At 44.9% G+C, this 24,408-nt stretch overlaps 1 protein-coding gene across 1 annotated transcript; it reads right to left on the bottom strand.

Annotated features, from left to right (window-relative positions):
* Positions 1 to 16,751: 16,751 nt before the first annotated feature.
* Positions 16,752 to 18,212, bottom strand: LOC133911154 (ethylene-responsive transcription factor ERN2-like). The gene has a single exon (XM_062353353.1). It carries the CDS (start codon positions 18,166 to 18,168, stop codon positions 16,927 to 16,929), a length of 1,242 nt encoding a protein of 413 aa, XP_062209337.1. The 5' UTR covers positions 18,169 to 18,212; the 3' UTR covers positions 16,752 to 16,926.
* Between the last annotated feature and the right edge of the window lie 6,196 nt (positions 18,213 to 24,408).

Below are 24,408 nucleotides of genomic sequence, written 5' to 3'. Positions count from 1 at the left end.
TGGAACCGTTGATTAGCGCTGTTAATCTGGTGGATTAACGAGTTGGTTTGGTACAAAAAAGATGGAATGGAGTGCCAAATCCTGCCTCTGCTGCACAGGTGGATGATTAGCGTTTTGTCACATCTGGTATTAACGGCTAAAATCAGATGTGGCTTATGTGTGTTCAGGATATTCAACACACATAAGTCGTATATGTTTTTAGCTGTTAAAATCGGGTATGACATAGGTGGTATCAGAGCCATACTGATTGTATGACGTAGGTCTAGATAGAATAGTCGTGCTATAAGATCATATATTAAAAACCTATTTTGAAATTCTTATCCCCGTGTTTCTTCGACCCCTCAGTTTCTTTTTCTCTACTTACCTACTCCAATCTATTGAACAAAATAAATTTCCAATACCCCTTTCAAACTTTTAGTTATTGAACCATCTTAGTTTCTATGATCGAGAAGGATGCTCTTGAAGATCTCACTTATGTTTCTATCTCATATGAAGATTCTGATCATGAAGTTAAAGACCTTTCGTTTCAAGAAAGAATGATCTACCACAATACTGAAGACATGAAGATCTACCTCTGTTCTGCTCCCAGTTTTAGTTCTTCAACTTATAGGAGGATTTTCCCCTAATATTCGGAAACGTTAGAGCGATATTAGTAGTGCATGCTTGTGTTGTGTGCCTTGTCTGATTTGTATTTTCTGTTTGAGTGCTGGTATGCGTTGTGGGATGCTTTAGCATCTGGTAACAACGATATTCCTTATATATCTCTATAGTTAATAATATAGTTGGGTTTTCTACTTCTAGTCACTTTTTTTCTTGCCAAACCTTCCACCTCAATCCTAATCAGATGGTGAACACAAAGAAAGATCAGCTTGGTAAAGGTACCAACAATAACAACAACAACATCCAATAGGTGCCACCACAGTTTAACAAGAAACAACTCTTGACAACATTGACTCATATCTTTCAAAGCATGGCTCAGAGTATTGAAGGACTACTACAGATCACTAAAGCTCTGAGTGCAGGAGACGAATATAGTCAGCAGGACGACAGGAAGAAGAGGAAGATGTCATTCCAGGAACAGGGAAGCAATGCACACCTCCGTGTGTCAACTCAAGCACCTTAGTAAGGTCCTATATTTTGTTCCAACAATCAATACAAACCTCAACTGAGGGCACTTGTTCAGTATTTAGAGAATCAAACACCCCGTTCTACTCTGTCTGCCACTCCTCAAACCAGGAACAGTTTAGTTACTCCCTCCTCAGGCAAGGGATGTTATTATTGCAAAGAAAGATGTCATTTTGTGAGATATTGCCCTAAGAGATATCCAAAATGGGCCAACCTCACCACACTGAAGCCTACTCAGTCTCAACCCCAAGCACATGATGGAAGTAATATGCTCATTCAGAACACCCGGACGCAAAGCAGTTCTCAGGATCTCAACATCAGCGATTGTGTGATCACCTATAGCGAATTTCAACCAAACAAGGCCAAATATTTCGAGAAGTGCAAAAATCAAGTTAGATCAGTGCAACAAGGCAATTCCGCCAGTCAAGAATAGGATGACACCGCATAAAAATCTCCCCTCCCATGCCTCAATATTCAGATTCCCCATCCTATGAATCTGGGTAGGAACAAACCCTAGAATTCTACTACAAAGAAGGGAGTGTGTTTACACTGTAGAGAAGAATATGTCAAAAGATGTCCCAAGAAGTTTCCCAACCGGAACCGAATCAACCATTAACCCCAGATGAAGACCTCAGTTCAGCATTCAGACCATCATAATTTCCAAGTTGCAACCCAGGACATCCAAGTTCAATAGGATCACGTGATGCCCAAAGAAGCTCAGTAGGCACCAAGAAGTTGAGAGTGATATACTACATGTTAAATGCAACCTTGTAATAATATGGACCCAATGTTAGAATCTCCTTATGACATCTCTACGTATCAATTATCACCAAACTAGCTTGCTTATGTACAATCTACTTGAGACTTGAATGGAAGTTTTGTTTCCCCTGGTTCGACCCAAGAGTTGTTAATATTCCTCCATTCTATCACTAGTTTGTCTACATCTTAAGAACTAGAAATGTAAGTTAGAGAAATCCGTTCCTTTTTAAAGGGTGTAGACCTTTTAGCCAATCTGTTGGTTCTGGAATCTGAAGGCACATAAGTTGTTCTTAGGAATGGCTAGTCAACAAAGGTAATGAGATAATAAAGTGTGCTAAAGAAGCACAGTACCCAGAAGCTGCACTCCGACCACATAAGTGATTGCTAAGAACAAGTATTCTTTCCTCAGAATTATAATATACCTTACTAAATCTTCAAAGATAAGAAGATCCGCTAAAGTCAATCAACAGATGAGAAGATCATTAAAAAAATAAAGAAAACATATCAGGAGTGCTAAAGCTACAGAATTCTTAGGAATCAGAAAGCACTAAGATGTATCATGATTTCAAGGAATGTTATCAGTAGTATGGAAATAAGAGTGGTGTAGCAAAGTATATGGTCATATGTGACATGTGTCAAAAAGTTAGAACAATACATCAAAGATAATTACAACCATTAAACATACCAAGAATAGAATATATGAGAAAATCCAACATACTCAGGGTAATCAATCAAGATTTGTCGAGATAGTTGCGAAAGTTGTGAAAAGCAAAGTAAGTAGAGTGTGTCAGTGCAATATTAACACCAAGAAGAAAAAGCAATTTGGAAAGCGAGAAGAAAACTTGAAGATCAAGATCTCTTACCTCATTTTCGACCTGCCCGAATCTCGAGGGAGAGATTCCTTTACAGGGGTAAATTTGTAACACCCTGATTTTTAGAATTTATAAATTTTTAAAATTATCCAAGATTATTGAATAGCTTCGCCAGTAAAATAGGTTTAAAACCTATTTTTTAATCAATCAAAATATGTTATTATTTTATGTGCATTGCATGCTGAGTTTTGTTAGGAGCCAAGTAAATGCATTAGAGTTCTTTTTCTATTTCTTTCTCTTTGGTGTTTCGAGTGAAAATAGTTTCAAAAAGGTTTTTTTTAAAACTCAATAGTGAATAAGTTAAGGATCTTAATGGTTGGAATTCAAAATTGTTGAATTCATCATCTATTCAATCATTAATCATATCTAATCTTTCTCTAGTTCAATTCAAATTTCTCTGCAAAAGTTTTTTTCCCTCAACCCTAGATATACCTAAAGTGTCTTTGAGCTCAATCTTGCTCAAGTCAAAACTCTTAGCCAAGTCTTCTAGAAGGTTCAACAAAAAAGATCCACAAATCTGTAAATATTCACGGAGTCCTAGATATCCTCTTCTTCCCATGTGGTTTTAGAGTCCAAGACTGCCTCAAATGCAAATCTTAACAATATCAAAGTTGTAGGTCTCATCGAGAGCTTCGATTTGAAAATATGGAAATCCCCTTTTGTATAATGGAGTTAGGAGTTATGGCCCCGAAATCAGTGCTGCGCAGATAAGTCTGAGTTCAAACAGTTTATCTTGTGGTGCATTTTTAAAAATCATGATGGCGTTTTTAGAAGTTCTAATGAATACCAAAGTTGTAGATTTTATTGAGTACCATAATGTAGTCCAGAAACGTCCAATTTAGAGTCCGGATGGTAGAAATATCGTCCTCATAATAGAGAGCTACGAAAAAGGAAATCCTAACCGACTTGAACACGAATCCGATTCGTGTCCAGGTTGGACTCCACCTCAACCAGCCGCCCCTAGCCCTATAAATAGGAGTTGCACACCCTCTCCTATCCCTATTCCACACCCTAAGCCCTAGACGCCGCTGCTGCCCTGTCTGTACGCCGTCGTTTGCCAGAGCCGCCACCGTCGTCGTCCGTAATGTACTACGTCATCATCTCCGTGAATTCTCCTTTCTCGACCATCGAAGCAAGGTGAGGATCCCTTCTTCTCCTTCCTTACCTCTGTTTTACCATCATACTAAGTCCCTAGCCAAGCCTTAGCTCCGACCAAAGCCCGATCTATGCCGCCACAGTAGTCATCGTCGCGGACAACCGCGCCGTCACCGATCGGCATCGACCTTCCTGGCTGACCAGAGGTCAAATCACCAAGCCCTTTCACCAAGTGCATGACCCATAATGTTTTCCACGCCCTCACCAATCGGGTCATCCAGTAGATCAACCAAACCACCAGGATCACGGTCGACATGCCCGCTGTCCGGTTTGTAGACGCGTTATGAGCATGCACCGAGTTTGCTGTCGTGTTCTCTGTCAATCTAGAAGCCGTATGGATGTGCCATATGCATCATAACATGTCCCATGAAGTCTTCTATGTGACCATATGAGCTTTTCACCGGTTGTGCAGCGACTCGACTAGAACGTGATTACCAACCGCAGCATATCGTAACTGCCACTCATCTCATCTCTGTTGATCGTTCTTCCTCTCAGGGGATGATCTACCCAAACCCATGCTATAACATTGTGTTCTCAGGATATACGAACATCTCTGTTCAAATGGTTTCTCAAATTTCATAACTAATTTCTTGGAACGCGAGCGTGTTTGTTGCTACGTCTGTTCATGGTCACCACCAAACTTAGCAACAGTAATTGTTGTTTTGCCGCTACCTCGGATGACCCCTTCCAAAACTGACCATATATTTAAGTTAGTCTTTCCGCGTTCTACGTTATGCTTCCCTTGTTTCGCTGAAACACCACTAAAACCCAACATCAATGTCAGTGGCCACGTGCCCGGTCGCCATCTCTGATGAAACCTAAGTCGCCGCCGCTACGCAGAGTCGCTAGTAGTATTCTTAACCTAGAAGCGCAACCTCTAGCCTTTTTGATCCATCATAGGTGATCGAGACTGGACCTCAGCGTACCATTCTTTAATCCAAGTCGATGCTTGCATAACATGCCAAGGCAGCATCATATTGTCCTCCTTAGTCTAGTCAGCCATATACTTCTTGAACCTTGTATAATGACGTTGTCAAGCCTGGCACAATGATTGCACAATAAACTCTTTTCCTATAGGAAGATAACTCCAGTGAACTAGTCTTTCCTTTTCAGACTAATCCATCTTCCGAAAACCCATTCTCTTTCACCTTAACTCTGAATTAGACAATTCTTGTATCTAAATATTTCTAAAATCATACCTATCCAACTATAGTATTTTTAATTTTTTTGATGATATTTGGTATATTGTTCTTAGTGTTTGCTTTGTGTTGTTGGTCGGTAGTTCCTGCAAGTAGTCGATAGCGTTCTGGAATAGTTTAAGGGACTTCAAGACCAAGGTTTCGTCAACACTGAGCAACATTAGGTAAAAGGCAAGTATCCTTGATCATCTTGAACCTATGTTTTAAATATTTTATTTTACAAAATTGCATGCAATGTCTGTCAACTTAATGGGTAGTCTCCTATGTTAGGGTTTACCTAGTTCTTCCTTTATATTTCTTGAAGCCTAAGTGGTAGTTGATATGAGTCTCTTGGGTAGAATTATTTAGCCATGCTTTTGAGATATTGGAAAGTATCATATACAGGTTTAGTGGATATATGCAATAGTGATGATGAACTTGTTAGTAATATAGAACCCTAGGACTTGCGCAAAGAGTTGGTTTGATAATTGTGGTTCATGTGGTGGGCTTGTGGATACGTTCCAAGAAATTTGTTGGTTATTTGCCCTGTTGGTTTAATAATGGTGGTGGGCTTATAGATACGTTCCAAGAAAAGATGTTAGGTTTTGTTGGTTATTTTCCTGTTGGATAGTCTTTGCCCAAGTGTCACATATAAGGACCGGTTCGAGGAGCGATAACCCAAGAAATACCGTTCAAACACGAGACTGATATAGGTAAGACTTAGCATATCATTTAGACACATGGCTGGTATTCGTTGGAGTACCAGGACCTAATTGATGGACCATGCTTCATAGTGATTCCCCTGGCGGCACACCACTGACGTGTGTTAAGTGTCTTGCAAACATGGTAATAAAGATATCACGACTTGTGGCTAAAAGTTGGACAACCTCTGCAAGTGTAAAACTGTTATAAGCCGTGTCCTCGGTTATGGGAGAATTAGATCCTCACTTGATTAGATGGTTATGGTATAATATAGGGGTACTAATTGGTTATGGTTTTTGGGATGGTTAACCTTGGATGGTTTATTATCGGATTGTTAGGGTATATTCACTTAATAACTGTTTAATGTTTTTGAATTATATTACTGTTTTCTTTACTCGCACTTACTCAAATATACCATGTGTTAGCATATTCTTGTTATAAGCCTACATATCATTATCTTTTCCACACTTGCTGAGCGTGTCATGTGCTCACACTTGCTATTTTCCCTGTGCCATGTGATATGTGTGGTGCTGCTCAGTGAGTGAAGATGTTGAAGATTATCAAAACGATTTTGTGACATTCTAGGCGCGTGTCTCTCGGTCGGTTGCCTGCGGTGTTGTTGGGTACCAGTGCTTCTGTTCGACTGCAGATATCTATGTATAAGATAATATATGTTAATTGCTGTAAGAGTTTAACGTTTATTCTATAAAAATATTGCTTTTGTTACTTCATCTGTGACGTCTTTATGTGGGTTGAACATCCTGGACATATATAAATTGTATCTGATTTTGACTATTAAAATCGGGTGTGACACGTTTAGCTGTTTGTACGGTCCATCTCTCGACCAGGTTAAGAATTAAAGGTCTTATCTGGAATCCATTTTTTTCGCAGAAATGTTAAATGAACGAATGGGAAATTCATGGGATAGCAGGTTGGAAAAGAGTGTACGGTCTTTTGGGGTTTCTTTCTTTTTTTTTTTTGGAAAACTGCATAAATTCAACTATTTGAGTTTGAAAATATTTCATTTCTTCTTATGTGGACAGTGGACGTTTACCCTGTTAGCTGCAAGGCGCGACATACCAGAAATGATGATGGGATTGGAGCAAATTTCAGGGAATTTTTAAAGTACCAAACTCCAAATTCAAATTTTAAAATGTAAATTTGAAGTTTGGACTTTAACTTTTTTTGAAATTTATTCAAATTAAAAACAAATTCATAACTTGAAAATCAAATTTCCAAGTTTCTACGTTTAGATATCACATTTTCAAATAAATGATAAGAGGTGCACAACAATAGTTCCATTGTCTCAGGAACTGAGCCCAATTGGTTTGATGGACCTAATTCCACTTCAGCTCGAATTTAGCTGCATATTTCTCCTTATATACAATACTATCTAATTCCTTCTAGGCCGGACAAGTTCTTTTTTTTATTCTACTATCTCAGTAATATACACTACTCCTCCTATCTCAAAATATAGGGCGTATAATATTTGAAAAAAATCAAACTTTATAAATTTTGATCAACAATTAGTCAAATTATATACATGCATGTTTTAATATACAAAAGTTGTATCAATAGATTTGTATTTTATAAATCTTTTAATACGATATTGATTTTGTAACAATTGATAATATATTGTAAAATAAATTAATGGTCAAAATATACTTTCAAAGACTTTCAAATCCTAATACTCCCTCCGGTCATAAATACTTGTCGTTTTGACCAAGATCTGATCAAAATTTTAAAACTTTGACCGTCAATAACTTCCAAAATATTTAGTTTAGAAATATAAAATCATACGTGTAGATTTGTTTTGAAAAATACTTTTATAATATTATATTTTTATTAGATATTATGATAAAAATAATAGTTAAAGTTACCCATTAAAGACCGTAAACAATAAAAAAACACCGTATATTTTTAATAGAAGGATGTACGTTCTAAATTTTAGGTCGGAAGGAGTACTATATTTTTTTCTTTCTTTTTGCAGGTACTATAATCTGACTCCTAGCCCAATTCTGGGTTTCCTGATTCAGTCCCATGATTTCTTTATGGAACATTGTAATTCCCAAAAGTACTGGTGGTTTTCAGATTGTCCTTAGTTGATTGTGTCAACCAAACACTCCCATAGAAAAACTAAAACAATTATTTTTCTAGAACACGCGAAAGATTCTTTCGGGTGCGGTTTGCTTGAAATTAAAGGAGGAGCTAAAAGCTAAGAGTAGTGCGGGCATCGGAGAGGGCGGGCCAGTTGGTCTCCGACGAGTCCACCCACCGTATAGATCGAGTAGCTCAAACGGCGCTGAAGAGACGGGACGGAAAGGACCGATGATGCTGCCGTCACCGCCTAGAAGCCATCGAGTCAACCAACTTGGCAACACATGTTACCCTGAAATCAAAAGACTCGAACGAGAGCGAGAGAGATGAACTCAGGTGTTTTTTTTTTTCTGCTCTCAAGCAATTGCAGCGTTTTCTGGACTCCATTAAAATAGACAAACGAACGCACAAGTACATGGGGCTTCTTGCCCGATTCTTTAGCCATGATCTCCCGATATGCCATCCCATATCTTCGGTTCATGGCCTTGACTGAAAACCAACTAACAGAACTGCTAAAATTCAGCTAACTCCTACTGACCGATTCCTATGGGTCTGACCTCAGGACTAATTCCCGAGCTCAATACTTATTCCAAACGATCTAAACTAATTCCCGAGCGAGGGAGACAGTGTTTAAGCCAACAATCTCCCCCTCAACCCTGGCGAACGAGCTTGATGTCGACGATCCCCACCTTGCCACGCAGCTCCTGGAAGCGCACACGACCAAGTGGTTTCGTGAGAATGTCTGCCTTCTGCTCACTGGTCCCGATGAACTCCACGGCAACGGAGCCCTTTTCCACGCAATCACGGATGAAGTGGTAGCGCAGATCAATGTGCTTGCTGCGATCGTGTAGAACCAGGTTCTTGCATAGCGAGATCGCAGATTTGTTGTCGATGAACAATATGACCGGTGCAGCTTCTTGGTTCAGTAGCTCGCCGAAGAGACAGGCAAGCCAAATCCCTTGGCACGCCGCCGTCGCCGCCGCTATGTACTCCGCCTCGCACGAAGAAGTGGCGACGACCTTCTGCTTCTGAGATTGCCAGCTGACTGGACTGTCGTTGAGGAAGAACAGCACGCCGGAGGTGCTCTTCCTGGAGTCCACGTCGCCGGCGTGATCGGAGTCGCTGAAGCCAATCAGCGTCTCGCCGTCACCGCGGTGGTACACACACTCGTGGTTCAGTGTACCGGCGATGTACCGAAGAAGATGCTTCACCGCCGCAAGGTGATCGCCCGCCGGCGCCTCCATGAATCTGCTCAGGAAGCCCACGGCGAACGCAATGTCCGGGCGGGTATGAACCAGGTACCTGAGGTTGCCGATGACGCTGCGGTAGAACGTCGCCTCCACCGGCGTCTCCTTGCTCTCCTTGCTCAGCTGGCATCGTGCTTCCATGGGCGTGTGCGCGGCGTTGCAGCCCGCCATGCCCGCCTTGTCGAGCAGTTTGCTCGCGTACGCGGCCTACGTGATCGTGGTGCGCCCGCGCTCCTGCTTCACTTCCAGGCTGAGGTAGTACCGAAGCAATCCGAGGTCGCTCATGCTGAAGAGACGCTTCATCTCCTCCTTGAAGCGGTGCACTTCCTGCTGCTCAGCTCCGGCAATGACCAGGTCATCGACGTAGACCCCGACAATGAGTAGATCGTTCTCGATTCCTCGTGCGTACACGCCGTGTTCTGTGACACTGCACGTGAAGCCGAGCGAAGCCAGGCTCGCATCCAATTTGGTGTTCCACGCCCTTGGTGCTTGCCGTAACCCATACAGAGCCTTGTGGAGCTTGTACACGCCGTGTTCGTGTCCGTCGGCGATGAAGCCAGGTGGCTGGGACACGTAGACCTCCTCCTCGAGACCTCCGTTCAGGAACGCGGATTTGACATCCATGTGATGAACTTCCCAGCCACGGTGCGCCACCAGCGCGAGGATGAGCCGCACAGACTCGAGCCTTGCCACCGGCGCGAACACCTCTTCAAAGTCCACGCCTGCACACTGCACATAACCCTTCGCGACGAGCCGGGCTTTGTGCTTGACGATGTGCCCGTGCTCATTTTTCTTCACCTTGTAAACCCATTTGAGACCGATCGCACGGTGACCTGCAGGGAGAGAGGTGGGAGTCCATGTGTTGTTGTCGTCGAGGTAGTCGAGCTCATCCAACATCGTGCGGCGCCAGCAGTCCTCGCGTTCCGCCTCAGCGAACGACACCGGTTCTTCTCCTGCCACGAGGTGTAGCACCTCGTCGTCGAGGAACCGCTCCGCCAGTTGTGGTGTACCAGCAAGAACTCCAAGCATATCGTCAACTAGCCGGAACCGGTGTGGTGCGGCAGCGCTGTCGTCGGCGTCGAAGAGAGCCGATTGCGCCGTTGGTGGCGTCACGAACCGCATTGGAGTGGAGCCAAACAACGGAGCCTCAGCATCGTTGCCGGGCGTCGTTGCCGGGAGTGGTTGCCGAGCGCCGTTGCCGGGCGTCGTTGCCGGGAGCGGTGACGGTGTGGCCGAAGCAGGGGTTGTTTCTCGGGAACGGCCCGGGGTCGACGCGGCCGCAGGCGTGACGTAGACGGGGTACTCCACCGTGAAGGAGCTGCTTGCCGGAGCCTCCCCGGGTGCCTCCCAGTTCCAGCGCGCCTCCTCGTCGAAAATGACGTCGTGTGACACATGCACGCGCTTGGAGACGGGATCGTACATCCTGTACGCCTTGGACCCCGTCTCGTAGCCGATGAAAACCATGGGGGCGCTCCTGTCTTCCAGCTTCTGCAGGTGTGGGCGTGCAACCTTGACGTGTCCGACACAGCCGAAGACGCAGAGGAATCGCACGTCAGGCTTTGTGCCGTGCCACGCCTCGTAGGGCGTCATGCCATCGACGCTCCGCGTGAAGCACCTATTGAGGATGAACGCCGCCGTGAGCACCGCCTCTCCCCAGAAAAGGTTCGGCACCTGCTTGTCCTTGAGCATGCTGTGCGCCATGCCCATCACGGTCTGGTTCCGCCGCTCGACGATGCCGTTCTGCTGCGGGGTGTACGGCGCGGTGAGGTGACGTTGCACGCCGCTCTCGGCGCAGTGCTCGTAGAAGGTGGCCGATGTGAACTCGCCGCCACGATCGGTGCGCAGCACACGCAGCTTGTGCTCGCACTCCACCTCAGCTGCCGCCTGGAACTTGACGATGGCGCGCGCAGCCTCGTCTTTGGACGCCAGGAGCTCCGCCCACATGTACCTGCTGTGATCGTCGATTAGCAGCAAGACGTAGCGCCGGCCTCCTGGAGTTGGCGGCGTGATCGGGCCGCACAAGTCTCCGTGAACGAGCTCGAGCTGCTTCTGCACCCTGTAGTGCGCCTTCTGCAGGAACGGTAGACGCCGCTGTTTCCCGGCAAGGCACGCCTCACACAGCTCATCAGCGTGCTCGATGTGCGGAAGCCCTCGCACCAGGCTGCCGCGAGCCATCCTCTGCAGGCCGTCGAAGTGCATATGCCCGAGCCGCGCATGCCAGCGCCAGGCATCAGACACGTGACCCACGGCGAGGCACACTGGACGAACAGGTTTGAACAGAAGCTTATACAGACGATTTGGCGAGCGTTGTACCTTCATCAGCAGGCGATTTCGCTGGTCACGCACGGTGAGGATGCCGCTGCAGATGTGGATGTCATACCAGCTCTCGTCGAGCTGGCCAAGGCTCACGACGCTGCTCTTGAGCGCCGGGATGAAGAAGACCTCGGTGAATGCGCAGTGATCTCCCCCGTCGATGGCAAACACGACGGTGCCGCGCCCGTGGATGTCCACCACCGAGCCGTCCGCGAAACGCACCTTGCTGACGACCGAACGGTCCAGCTCAGCAAAGGCGTCGACGGAGCCTGTCATGTGGTTCGTCGCGCCGGTGTCGAGGAACCACATCTCGCCGCCTTGGGCGTCGGCGTGGGCAGGGGTGACGATGGCCCTCTCCTCGTTGAGGAACACATGACCACCGGTGCGCACCACGGTGTTCATGGGGCGCTCGAACACCTCCTCGACGCACGCCATCATCAGTCCAGGGCCTTCGTCTTCCTCGGCCTGGACAAGATTGGCAGTGGCCGGTCGGCGCTGCTACCGCCGCCGCCTCATCACGCTGCTTCTTGCGGCATTCACGGGCCCAGTGGCCCTTTTTCCCGCAGTACCGGCATTTGTCCTTGCCGATGTCGTTGCCAGGACCATGCGTTGGCGGGGCCTGTTGCTGAGGCTGCCCGCCCTTTCGCCCGTTGCCGGGGCGGCCGTTGCTGGGGCCATCTCCTTTGACGCTGGATCCGCCTCCGCGCGGCTGTTTCTTCCGCGCCTCCCACTGCTCCTCAGTGAGTAGGAGCTGGCCGCCAGAGCTGCCTCGTTGATCACCATCCAGCCGTTCCTCAACGGCTCGGAGGTGGCCAACGACCTCCTCGATAGTGAGCGTTGCCGGGTCGAGCAGTGTCTCGATGGAGAATGCAATCTGCACAAAGCGCGTAGGGACAACAGAGAGAAATTTCCTTACAACCTTCTCTTCGTCGACCGTGTCACTGAGGGAGTGCAGAGCGGACGCGATGTTGGAAATGCGCATCGCGAACTCGTCGATCCGCTCGTTGGCTTTGAACGAGACAGTCTCGAACTCTGTCCGCAGCCGACGCACACGCGAATCGCGCACGCGATCGTTCCCCTGGTATTGAAGACGAATTGCCTCCCACGCCGCCTTGGCGCTCCCCTTCCCCACGAGCATGCAGTGCATCTCCGATGGGGTGGAGCGGAGCAGCGCCGCCAGCGCTTGCTTATCCTCCTTGCGAGGGACGGTCTCGTCCTCGATCGCATCCCAGAGCGACGCCGCCTGGAGGTTCACCTCCATCACCATCGCCCAGTTGGTGTAGTTGGAGCGCGTCAGCATCGGGAAGGAGAGGTTGGTGCCACTGCCGCCTCCGGTCTCGCGCACCACCTGCTGCACGATGATCTCGCCGCCATTGCGCCGCATCCTGCTACGCCCGCGGCTTGGCGAGCGCCGTCGCTGCCCAGGCGGAGGCGTCACGGACTGACGCGGCGGTGGCGTGCCGTTGTTGCCCTTTCCCGCACTCAGCGACATGGCCTGTGGATCTAGGCTCTGGTACCAATTGTTACCCTGAAATCAAAAGAGTCGAACGAGAGCGAGAGAGATGAACTCAGGTGTTTTTTTTTTTTTGCGCTGCTCTCAAGCAATTGCAGCGTTTTCTGGACTCCATTAAAATAGACAAACGAACGCACAAGTACATGGGGCTTCTTGCCCGATTCTTTAGCCATGATCTCCCGATATGCCATCCCATATCTTCGGTTCATGGCCTTGACTGAAAACCAACTAACAGAACTGCTAAAATTCAGCTAACTCCTACTGACCGATTCCTATGGGTCTGACCTCAGGACTAATTCCCGAGCTCAATACTTATTCCAAACGATCTAAACTAATTCCCGAGCGAGGGAGACAGTGTTTAAGCCAACAACACAGGTGGCTCCATCCCGCCGTCCACCTCCGATCCATCGCCTCTTGATTTCGTTGACGGGAACCATGTGAGTCTTGACACTGCTGATTCCCGGACGCCCACGAATCAATGTCGACGGCCGGAGGCCATGCATATGTGTTCTCTCCTCGATCCTCTTCTCTCCATACTGTTTACAATTTTTTTTTGTCTCCTTGAATGCATTTAGTCACGAACCGTTCCAATCTCTCAACGTTGGTTTTCTAAACTCTGAAATGTCCCTAGTTTTCAAAGTTCAATTCTGTTTAGACAAAAGGGGATTAGCACGACTCATATTGAAAGCCAAGTTTACAGGGAGCGGACAAAGATCAGGTAGTTCCACTATCCTGCTACAACGTATCAGGCTCCTTTCAGAGTGAGCAGAGTTTCCAAAAGCACCATCAACTACATCACATGATCATGATATATCTACTGCTCAGAAATCTTCCAACTCGCAAAAGCAATAAACCTTTGCTAGACATCAAACAAAGCTCAGGTCGCTCATCATGTTCTTCCTCTAGCTTCACACATCAGCTTGGCTTTATCCCGAAGCCGCTCCGACACCCGGTCACCACTCGCTTCTCCTTCATCGTCATCAGGGCTCGTTCAAAGTTCAAATTTTGACATGCTTAGCCCGAGTTTTTGTACCACAAGCACTTCATGTTGGTCACTCCGAAAGTCGTCTCTTCTCCGTCAATGGGTCACGGCATGCAAAGCACATGCATCAAACCAGGCCTGTTGTTCCCATGGCCCCAAGTTATACGGGGCTGTGGCTTTGGTTTGGCCGGCACATGCTAACTCATGAGCTTCTGTGATGTACCCGGCCCAGCTTGAATGCCAGTAGACTTTCAAAAGCATGTGTAGTCTTGGTTATGGATCCTTCTTGAACTATTGTTTTCACAGTTCATAATCTTCATACGCCTGAAAATTGAGGTTTCTTCACTTGATGGCGCCCTGTGTGACTCCTTCAAGTTCAGAGTTAGGTGAGGGGGTTTTATGTTCCGGGAGGTGTCCCTGGGTTTAGAAGATGCTCGGGTTGGCAGGCCAGACAGGTGGTGGGTGGGACGGCGAGGCAGCGGAGCACCACCGGTCACGTTGGTGGAGGACCGGTGGTGGGTGGTGAAGGTAACGGGGGAGTCAAACAGAACAGGTTAGCGCAACGGTAGATCCGGTGGTGAGGAGGAAGATGCTTGCAGCGATCGAGAGGTATAAGAAAGGTTGTTGGCTGTCCGATTTTGATCCAGGGTTGTTATCTGTTGACTGAAGAGAAAGCTATTTTCAAGCATATGATATATAGCATCTCCCTATTATTTTAGCCTCGCCATAATTTAGGATCCCGTCAATTATCGTAATGTTCCAAGAGGACCTCAATAGTGGTTCTGGTGTCACTGAAATTTGCAGGGCAGCTGAAAAGGCAGGTTGCTTTGGGTATTGTTTTCATATCAATTAGTACAACTAACCACAGTAAAGAAAAATGGATATAATTAATTCTTTCCTATTCCATACCTTCGGAGTTAGGATCGAATGATGTATCACAATTCCATTCCTCAAACAAAACATTTGATAAACGAACTGGCTAGCACAAGCGCAAGACAATTGGCCTTGGTGGCTCAAACACGTTTAAAGATGCATAGGCAAGGGTAATGTGCACAAGCTTACACATCCACTTGGTACGGCCTTCGTAAATAAATGCTTTTTAAGGTGATTATCCAAACAAACCCAATAATACTTGATTATGTCAGCTGATGGTATCTTCGTTTGAGGGCCGGGCCTCACCATGGCGTGAGTATCCTCATGCTTAACCGTTACTCATTTTAGTTAAAGAAGTAAATTTCACAAAATTACAAATAAGTGGACAACATTATCACAAAAAGCAGTAATAAAATAAGTTATATTGCAAAACTGATTAATGTGTTCTTGTATAAAAAAATACATATATAATAAGTTGTATCATAAAAGTATATATTTAGTGATCAATGTATCATAAAAACCACACATTTCATACGGCTAAAATTTAGTAGATTTGTAATACATACATACTAAATCAGTAGTTCTATGACACAAGTACACCAAGTTTATAGTTTTACGATATGATTTCTAAAATATGTAGTTTTGTGATACATTGACACACTAAATCTGTAGTTTTACTATACTACTTTTTAAATATGTAGTTTTGCTATATTTTTGCCAACCTATATGTAGTTTCATGAATGTACTTAAAATTAAGATGCTTCAGATTGAATATACACTATTTAAACTTTGGCCATCAATACCCATTTTATATTAAAATTATACATTTGAAAATGAAAAAGGATGCATTCTTCTTGAGAAGTAATTCCACAGTATTATAATCTTATTATGTTTTATAGATTTATTAAAACAATTAGTGGTCAAAACTAAATTTCTTGGTGACTAGTAAAAACTAGACGAAGTAAGTAATGTGGTGTCAATGTCAGGAAGAACATTTTTCATGACGACTAGATAGAGTAATTTACTATCAACTTAAGAATTATTGGTGAGTAGTAAAATTAAGCCCGGCCCCCAATTTATGACAGCTTGAGAAAGTGATCTCATTGCTTATAGGGTTCTGTTTCCAGGTTTTCATGTGTACTTTAAGCATAAAAAAAATGAATTCGCAAAACCTCAGAAACTGTGACAATACGGTAGAACCATATGGTGTTTTCTAGAATTATGATGTATAATATCTGACCTCAACTTCTCCATCCATTAAATAAAGCTAGAATTAGGAGATGCAAGTAGTTAAACTATATTAGTTTTATTAAACTTAATCAGATGTTGTGCAGAATATGTAGTTTAGATATACCAAAATGGCATGAGTAAATTTTTCATAGTAATATTTTCACAATGTTGCACTTCCCTAGCATCTTGTTGCGATACATGATAATAAAGCCTAGCCTTGCATGCGGGAAATGATATCTTACACTATTACAAAAATTATTTTCAGAGACGAGTGGTAATCAGATGTTTAGCACATCCGTCTGTGATTGAAAGTATGTGAAAATTGATGATTTTCACAGGTTAAAAAAAAAGACCGCCTGTAAAAACATATTATCACATGCGGCTCACTTAAGGAACCATTTGTGGAAAGGCTCACTTAGGTCCTGTTTGTTTCCTGCTTCTGCTACTGGTAGAAGCTAGAAACTAGAAGCCAGAACAAACGGGGTTCTGGAGAAGTGGTTTCTAGAGAAGCTAGAAGCCTGCTTCTGAGGAAAATGAACTAAAGCTGAGAAGCTCGCTGAGATATGTTTTTCTGAGAAATTATGTACTGAGAAGTCAAAAATTTGTTGTAGATGCCAATAACCTATTTTCAAAAGTAGCTTTTCAGACAAACCAAAAGCACAACTTTTCAGAAAAACTCAAAATCAGAAGCTCAAACAAACAGACTCTTAAGTAACCGTTTATGAAAATAAATTTTCACGTACGGTTTCTTAAACAAACTATGGCTGGCAAAGGGGATTTCCTTAAGGCGACCATATGTAGAATGTAGAAGCCAAACTATAATACTACAAGTTATAATACTACCATGCTGAGCAACAATCTATACCAAATGGAATAAACTTTAGCAGATAGGAGGCAGATCAAGGGAGCTCCAGAGAAGCATGTCGCTGTCGAAAGCGTTCGCCTCCTGCGGAGAGCTCCCTGCTTCCGGCGAAGAGCTCGTCACTTCCGACGAGACGCTGTTGGTACTGCTCGAGCTCTCCTCACGGCCAACGTTGTTGCCTCCCTCGTCTACTACTTGTTGCTGTTGCTGCTGCTTCTTCCTGCACGCGTCCCTCAGGCTGGAGAGGGCCAGCTCGTGTCCTGCGTCGCCGGCGCTGCCGTGGCGCATGCGGAGACACTCCGTCACACCGCTGAGGGCATAGAGCGACGCGGAGATCTTCCTTTCATAATTCATCCTCTTCATCACCTCGTGGATCGCAGCCGATGGCTCGCCCGTGCCTTCTCCGTAAGCAGCCGGCTCCGGTTCAGCCTCCACCGCGCCACCGAGCTCCGCTGCCACCATCTCGAAGGGCGAGTAGAACCCTGCGTCATTGACCTCCCTGGCTGGCGACGGGTGCGCATCCATGAACCCAAAGTCCAACGGCGCCTCCTCCTCCCCAACCACCTCCTCGTCGCTGTCGTCCTCCGTTTCCTGAGAGCAGTTGGATCCCTCCTCATGCTTCACGATGCCGTGCTCGTCGCCGGTGCAGTCGTAGCTCAGGAAGTCGTCGACTTTGAAGCTGAACTCCTCGTGGCCGCCACGCCCTTGATGGCCTAGCTGTTGTTGCACCAGTGCCTCTTGCGTCGTAGCACTTGCGTTAGGGTCGTTGCCGCGGCCGCCGCTGCTGCGTGCTTTCTTGAGACGGAGCAGGAGGAGGTTGGTGACCTTGGAGGGCAGAGCTGACGGCGGCAGCGGCGTCTGGTGGGGCGCGACCGTGACAACGGCGGCTGCACCTGCAGCGCGGGGCCAGAAGTTGGTGCGGGTGTTGGAGCCGCGGAGGAGGCAGGCGGCCTCGTCGTAGGCGCGCGCGGCCTCCTCTGCGGTGTCGAAGGTGCCGAGCCACACCCGGATCTTTTGGATGGTGTCTTTGATCTCCGCCACCCACCGTCCCGACGGCCGCTGTCGCACGCCGACGAACCGCTTCCGAGCCCGCTGAGCTGCCGCCACCGTGCCCACGGCCTCCACCCACGACTCCCTCGACGCCCCTGCTGGCGTGACGCTTCCGGCGGCGGTAGCCAGGGTCGGTGGTGATGCGTGGACCTGGTCATTGGAGGCGAGGTCGTCGGTGATGCAGGGAGATGACTTGCGCTTGAGCGCCATGGATGGACATATACTTCAACTGCGCTTGATTCTGATTATGAGGCGGGCGAGTGGAGTGTATATAAGGGCGGAGCAGGCTTTGTTGCTTGTGCAAATGGTGAGCGTGTTGATCAGTTCCCTTGATGTCTACCGGCTTGGACTCTTGGGAGCTTTACAAATGGAAGCTGGTAACGAAGAGTCTGCAAATTCTTAGACCCGACCGAAGTTAGCGCGACCCAACCTGATATGCATTTAGGGCTAGACAAATCCTGGGATTGCAGATTTTTTATTTTGAAATAAGTCATGCATTGCTTGATAGTGATGTATTTGGTCCGAAAGTTAAAACATAGGGTCTGACAAGACCTATTTGGCTTGACCAAGTATTCAGGGCTGCAGAATAGACCAAACTTGAAAGGAATACGTGTGTAGAGCAAAAGAACACACTAGAAATTGTAGAGGAACTATAGAGTAAAACAGACGTCAGGTCCTCGAGGGAAAATCTCTCTTTAGTTTGCAAGCTGGAGCTCTGTACAAATGATCGTGTATTTTTCATGTGAAATATGAAAACACTGCCTATTCCTATAAACAAGTTTCACATTGTACTTCCCTGAAGAATTGTACAGGACATAACAATCAATGCTACGTTTTTCCTCTCATATTTTCCACTTTCTGCATTCCAAACCAGGCTAATGCTGTACGCACATACTCCTTCCAAATTTCGTCCATATTGCAGAGTAAATAGTCGAGTTCATAACTAAATGGATACAAACTAAAACTAAATTCTCCTTAAATTAAACCCTTATTCTCTCAACCACATTGTTGAATACTATTGTTCTAAATTATATGCTAGGCCCATCCAGCCGAATTCAGTTAAGCGGAAACTATTAAAAATGATTAGGCAACTGTTACGACCAATGATTGAAAATGGTAAGGCACATGCCCCTTTTTTCTTTATTAAATATTAAGAGCATGAAGAGCTGATTTCGAATATTGTCCGCAATTTTCAGAACAATGTTTCTCTTTTCTTCACGAGAATCACATAGAACTGTAAGATTCAGTTGAAACTCGAATTTCTGGTGCATATAAATATTTAAGCATATTAGCTTTCAATATCAATAGGCCATGACCATGGTTCACAAATGCGATGGTAACCGACGAAAAATTGCGGTTACAGATCTTTTCGGTGCGGCTCGGTTTTAAAAGTCGAGCGGTTACCGAATTTGAATTCAAAAAATTCAAATCGATTTTTAAAAAAATAAAAAAAATCTAAAACAAATCTGATAAAAAAAACTAGAGATAATTTCAAGAGTATCTGTGAAAACCAAACTTGAAACAAATATCGTTTGGACATCCAAATTGACGGGCAAACTTCGGATATATTTGTAATAGGCTCGTTTGTGTTCTGGGCCGAATGAACAGTCGCTTCTGGTCCGTTTGGAGCCCACAGCCAGTGGATAAGGTGGCGTCGGATTGGAGCTTGCTAGCAACATAACACTTTCCCCAACCGCAACTCCACCAGGTCCACAAGCGGCACCGGTGACTTCCCGAGCAAATCCGCTGAAGTTTGCTGGCAACGCAACACTTTCCCCAACCGCAACTCCAGTAGGTCCACAAGCGGTGCCGGTGACTTCCCGAGCAAATCCGCTGAAGTCCGGCGCAAATCCAGCGCTGCTTCGTCGGTTATCGCGGTCGGGAGCTCGGTTACCGACCGTATTGCTGCAGTAACCGACCGGCGGCCCCAGCTCGTCGGCAGACAACGTCGCGTGCTCGGTAACCGCCGCTATCTCTTCGGTAACCGCTGCTAGTAGCTCGGTTTTGTGTGCATAACGGTCGGTAATCGTTGTAGTACGGTCGGTAGTGATAGATTTCACGTTATTTCGATGATGCATTGCGTTATGAGTTCGGTTGTGAACTGTGTAGTAGTTTTTTTTTTTTGTAAAATGCACTGTTCGTTGATGAGTTCGGTTGATTCGCTGGGTTATAGACCTTATTACATTGAATTGTCCGTGTACATGCGAATGATGGTAATATTCGTGCTAGATAATCGGCCATTTAGGTGTATATGGTGCTAATATTCGGTCAAATAAGTTTATTAGTTGGGTAAGCATTGATAATTTTTGTTCAATTGAGTTGAGTAACGATTGAACACGTGTGGACATATGTATTAGTAGACTAATCATCGAGATTTTTTCTTGCTACACCGATGAGTACAATATGGCCGAATGTAATTGGTCCCCAAGCTGGTGGTTTTAAAGGTGATGCAAATTTACCTTTTGCAACTACTTCATTTTCATACCATGTTGTTACACTATTTTTTTCCATCCCGTAGGTTGCACGTTGCATGGATACCATGGTAAGTACTAAGGATGAGATGTAATGGCGTTTTTAGCTTTACTACGGATAATTCCATATATATTTATTAATTTCCGACGCTGCATATGTAATATACGCATATATTCGAAGCAATAATTATATATTTGTGCTTGAATTGCTATTACTATCTGCTTGTTGCTTTCAAAACTTTCAAAATATAGCAAATGTCATACCAAAATTTTATATGATATTAAAAAACATACCATGGTTCTATACTATTTTTCCCCATGATTTAGTGATCATTTTTTTGTTTACTATGATTTTTCTACTTAATTATTGATAATGCGTCCACGCATCTCGATAATCGTTTAAAATCGTTCGGTTATCGCATCAATTCGGTCGGTTTTCGATCCCTCGGTTACCGTCCAAACCGCTTGATTTATCGAGCAAACCGCTCGGTAACCGATCGGTTACCGATCGGGAAAAAACTTGATTTTTTCGCTAAATTTCAAATTTTACCGAAAAAATTTTCTCTGAATTTTTTTAAATTTTTGACCAATAACCACAGTTATCGCGAGAATTCGGTTACCACCGGAGCTCGCCGAACTCCGGTCGATAACCTTAACCTTGGCCACGACTAACAACACGAATCTTTTTCACAGATTTTCAACAGAAAGTGATCTACAGTCTAATGTTTAGTTAGCGTCTCGTCGAGGGTACGTACAGTAGTTTATTTTTTCAAATCTGAAAGAGACACATGGAAAGCCAGGACGCCATTGAACATAATATAGAAACATGAAAGGCCATATTCCTTCTACCATGCATGAGGTTGTACATTTGGTAAATTTTGGTCTAGGGGGTTACAGGATATTAACGGAACAATTTTCGAAAGTTACTGTACATGTGTATCGCTCGTCATAAGCAATATGTTCTTTTTAATAGCATAACTTAATCAGGTGAATAAGTCGAAAAGGGATATCCATTTGCAAAGTGATGTATTTCTTCTTAACTATAGGTCGTATTTAATTATCAAGATCTACATTCAATCAAACAAACTACAACTCTCCGTACAAGTCCAATAGGCATCAAAAGTGAGTTAGATTTAGGCGGGGGGGGGGGGGGAATCAGGCTACTTGCAAACATCATATTCGTTATGAAGTTAAGCAACATATTGTTACCCGAATCAATTCAGATATTGTCTTTGTAGGCCAGTTATCTAGTGAAATAAAGATGAATGGTTTGATGAGTTAATTTAACCGATTCGTCCTCATTTCTTTGATTCACTCACTACTCCCTAGACTTCCATTTGGAAACAGTTGACACTTTGCATAGTTTGAATCCTATAATAATAGATTCTTATTGAGGAGAACAGAGAGATGGCATGGCATGCCACCCTAGCGAAAGAGTGGTAGCATGGCATGACAGATCAGAATAGATTGCACTTGCCATACCATGTCACAAGTTTTTCGTGTGTACCATTGTATCATGCATGCCACGTCAAAAGTTTGAAACTTAGGAACTTCAAAGGAAACTTGAAGAATTTTCACATGGAAGTGAGTAATTCCCCAAGAAGTTTTAAATATACCCATGTCCCAAGTAAGGCTAACAAAATGCATTTCAGATTTCACTGAACTACTGAAGTCAAAAACATAGTTATTGACGAATTAAAATGACAGGGCACGACTAATGTTTCATGCAAACTGTGAAGCAACAGTGAAAATAACTTCGAAACTTAAAACCAGAATATCCTATATTGCAAATGCATCTGAATTTAGCTATTTGTATGAATGCATGATTACCTCATTAACGTATTATCAATTAATTTATTAGTTTGATGTGTGTAACACCCTACTTTACAACTAAACATATTTTATTCGAATATGGAAAATTTTGGCAGTATTTCCTCTATAGTAGCGGTATAATTGACCACACAAAACACATGTAGATAATATATGATATAAACAACGTAACAACAACATATATCTATCTACACCATATACAGAATTACTTCTTCAAGTACAAATCTTATTATAGCACGAACGACATATTGCCAAAATATGGTTTTCAAACATAAGTTTAGATTATCGGTATTGTGATAAGGTAGTGCGTGCAACTACCTAATCCATCCAAAAAAATGCACGTCAACAACCTAAGCGTACCTTTTACCGAAGGCGACAAAGGAATTCAATTAGATACGCCTAGAAGCACTACCACCTTCGAAAGAATCGACGAGGAATCTGACAAAATTACGAATTTTCCAACTTTTCCCTCTTTTTCTTTCCTTTTCTTCCTCTTCTCTTTTCTTTTCTCTTCTTTTCTCTTCTCCTTTTCTTTTCTCTTTCTTTTCTTTCCTTCTCTCTCCTTTTTCTTTTCCTCTCTTCTTCCCTGGCTTCTTCTGCGTGCTAGCTTCTTTCTTTCTTTGCTTGCTTCAGTTAGTATAGAGAGGGAGGATGGAGGTGCACCGGCAGCGGTGGCTCGCAGGCGCAAGATGGCGCGCAGGCGGACGGAAGCGCGGCAGCACGTGGCGCGGCGCACAGGCGCGCGGCGACGCGACGGTGAGCAGCAGCGGCGCGGCGGCGAGGCACGCGGGCGGCGTGTCGGCGAGCAGGCGCACGGCGGCACGGCAGCGGCACGCGGGCGACACGCACAACGACAAGGAGAGAGAACGCGAGAGGTATCTGGATGGATCGGGTTGAGGGCCGATCCATCCGGTACTTATCTTTTTTTTTTATTTTTTAAACAACCAACGGTCTAAATTTATTGGGCTTGCTACGGGTCACAAAGTGCTCGGAACAGACGTATGAATAGCAAAATGGGTTCGTCTCGACGAGATGAACGCAACCACGGTCTCCGATCGTCCATACGAGCAACGGATCAGAAAGTCAAGTTTTGGTCAATTTCTCACTTTCTTCTCTCTCAATTATTTGGTATTACATTCTCCCCCCCTTAAAGGAATTCGTCCCCGAATTCTGCCGCTTCCATGGCAACTATGGAATGGAGGTAAAATATTTCAAAACTTATGACTCACCAGTCTCAAAGAGCTCAGGATACTTCTTGCGTATTTGTTCTTCAAGTTTCCAAGTTGCTTCTCATTCTGATTGATTTGTCCAAAGGACTCTCACAAACTTGATAGTTTTCCTTCTCATGACTTGCTCTGAGGAATCCAGAATGCGTACTGGGTGGCACTTCACGGTCAGGTCTTTGTCTATCATGATTGATTCAACATCAATTTTATGCTCAAGGTCTCTTAGATATTTTCTTAGTATAGAAACATGGAAGACATTATGTACTCCACTCATTGAGTCTGGTAATTCAAGACGGTACGCCAAACTGCCTACTTGGGCTGTGATTAGAAATGGGCCAATGTACCTCGGGCTAAGCTTTCCAGAGATACCAAAACGTACAACACCTTTGGTTGACGACACTCTGAGAAGAACATAGTCGCCAACTATAAATTCTAGGTCTCGTCTCCGGATATCTGCATAGCTCTTCTGTCGACTTTGAGCAGCCAACAGGTTCTGACGTATTTGGTGTACCTTTTCTGATGTTTGCTGAACCAAATCTGGACCAAGTAGTGATCTCTCTCCAACAGAATCCCAACACAAAGGGGAAACACACCTTCGACCATACAAGGCCTCAAAGGGAGCCATCCGAATACTAGCTTGATAGCTATTATTATAAGCAAATTCTGCTAGGGCTAGATGATCTTCCCAATTGCCTTTCCAAGATAAGATACAAGCACGAAGCATGTCCTCCAGAGTCTGAATGGTCCGCTCTGACTGACCATCCGTCTGAGGGTGGAAGGCTATGCTAAGAGAAAGTTTTGTGCCCAAGGCACTTTGCAAACTCTGTCAAAACTGAGATACAAATTTGGAATCCCGATATGAAATGATCGATTTTGGCACACCATGCAACCTCACTATTTCCTTGATATACAAGGGAGCCAAA

The sequence above is a fragment of the Phragmites australis genome, chromosome 3, assembly GCF_958298935.1.
Source record: "Phragmites australis chromosome 3, lpPhrAust1.1, whole genome shotgun sequence".
NCBI lineage: Eukaryota > Viridiplantae > Streptophyta > Magnoliopsida > Poales > Poaceae > Phragmites > Phragmites australis.
Note: the sequence above shows the minus strand (reverse complement) of the source record. Positions and strands in the feature narration are given on the sequence as shown.

Bases quoted from the DNA above. Each gene is read 5' to 3' on its own strand.
- LOC133911154 (XM_062353353.1), bottom strand. From the start codon at position 18,168: ATGGCGCTCAAGCGCAAGTCATCTCCCTGCATCACCGACGACCTCGCC.